Source organism: Sinocyclocheilus grahami, unplaced genomic scaffold, assembly GCF_001515645.1.
Source record: "Sinocyclocheilus grahami isolate Dianchi unplaced genomic scaffold, SAMN03320097.WGS_v1.1 scaffold59195.1, whole genome shotgun sequence".
Taxonomy (NCBI): domain Eukaryota; kingdom Metazoa; phylum Chordata; class Actinopteri; order Cypriniformes; family Cyprinidae; genus Sinocyclocheilus; species Sinocyclocheilus grahami.
Window position 1 is genome coordinate 1 of NW_015527283.1, and position 835 is coordinate 835.

An 835-nucleotide genomic window follows, 5' to 3' on the forward strand; every position below is an offset into this window, starting at 1 on the left:
AAGCAATGATAAACAATCCATAGTTGAGCCACACAGATGCTGCTGAGTTTAGTCCATCAGCTCTGTGTGACTGATAAGAGGTTTTGAAGTTTAATATCATTAATGTAAGTGTGTGTCTGACATGTGCATCCGCAGGCTATGCTAACGAGGTGGGCGAGGCGTTTCGCGCATTGGTGCCGGTCAGTGCGGTGTGGGCCAGTTACGCCGTGGCCACTGCATACGTGTCTGCTGACGCGCTGGACAAAGGCAGGAAAGCAGCTGCGGTGAGTCTGGATCGGTCTGAATCAGTCAGTCTGTCATCTTCTCGTCTGCGCTTCATGATGGTTCGGCTGGTTTGTGTCTGCAGGCTCACGCTGAGGATCATGGAAAGGTGGGGCGGGTGGCCGTCGCTGTGGTCGACACGTTCGTCTGGCAGGCTTTGGCTTCAGTGGCCATTCCTGGATTCACAATCAACCGCGTTTGTGCCACGTCGCTCTTCCTGCTGGGAAAAACCACACGCTGGCCACTTCCTGTGCGCAAGTGGACCACGACCGCCATCGGCCTCTCCACCATCCCATTCATCATCACACCCATCGACAGGTGAGAAAGTATGTGTGTGTGTGCGTGAGAGTGTGTAAGTGAGTGTGTGTGTCCCAGTGTTTTAAGTCAGTCTGTTTGTTCTTCATCAGGTCGGTGGATTTCCTGTTGGACTCCAGCCTTCGGAAACTCTACGGTGAAGGAGAAAAACATGAATGAGCCTTGTCACGACACTGACCTCTGACCCCTCCAGCCAGCACGAGCGCCAGTCTGTGATCAGCAGCAGAAATGTGTCTGACATTGATGTTATTACTGGCAT

The 835-nt window shown here is 52.8% G+C and overlaps 1 protein-coding gene across 1 annotated transcript; it reads left to right on the top strand.

Annotated features, from left to right (window-relative positions):
• Window positions 1-109: 109 nt before the first annotated feature.
• LOC107580987 (mitochondrial fission process protein 1-like) lies at window positions 110-828 on the top strand (the record flags this gene model as incomplete). The annotated part of the gene is made up of 3 exons (XM_016266590.1): window positions 110-263; window positions 347-579; window positions 669-828. Coding segments are annotated over 3 exons (454 nt in total), but the record flags the coding sequence as incomplete, so codon positions are not given.
• Between the last annotated feature and the right edge of the window lie 7 nt (window positions 829-835).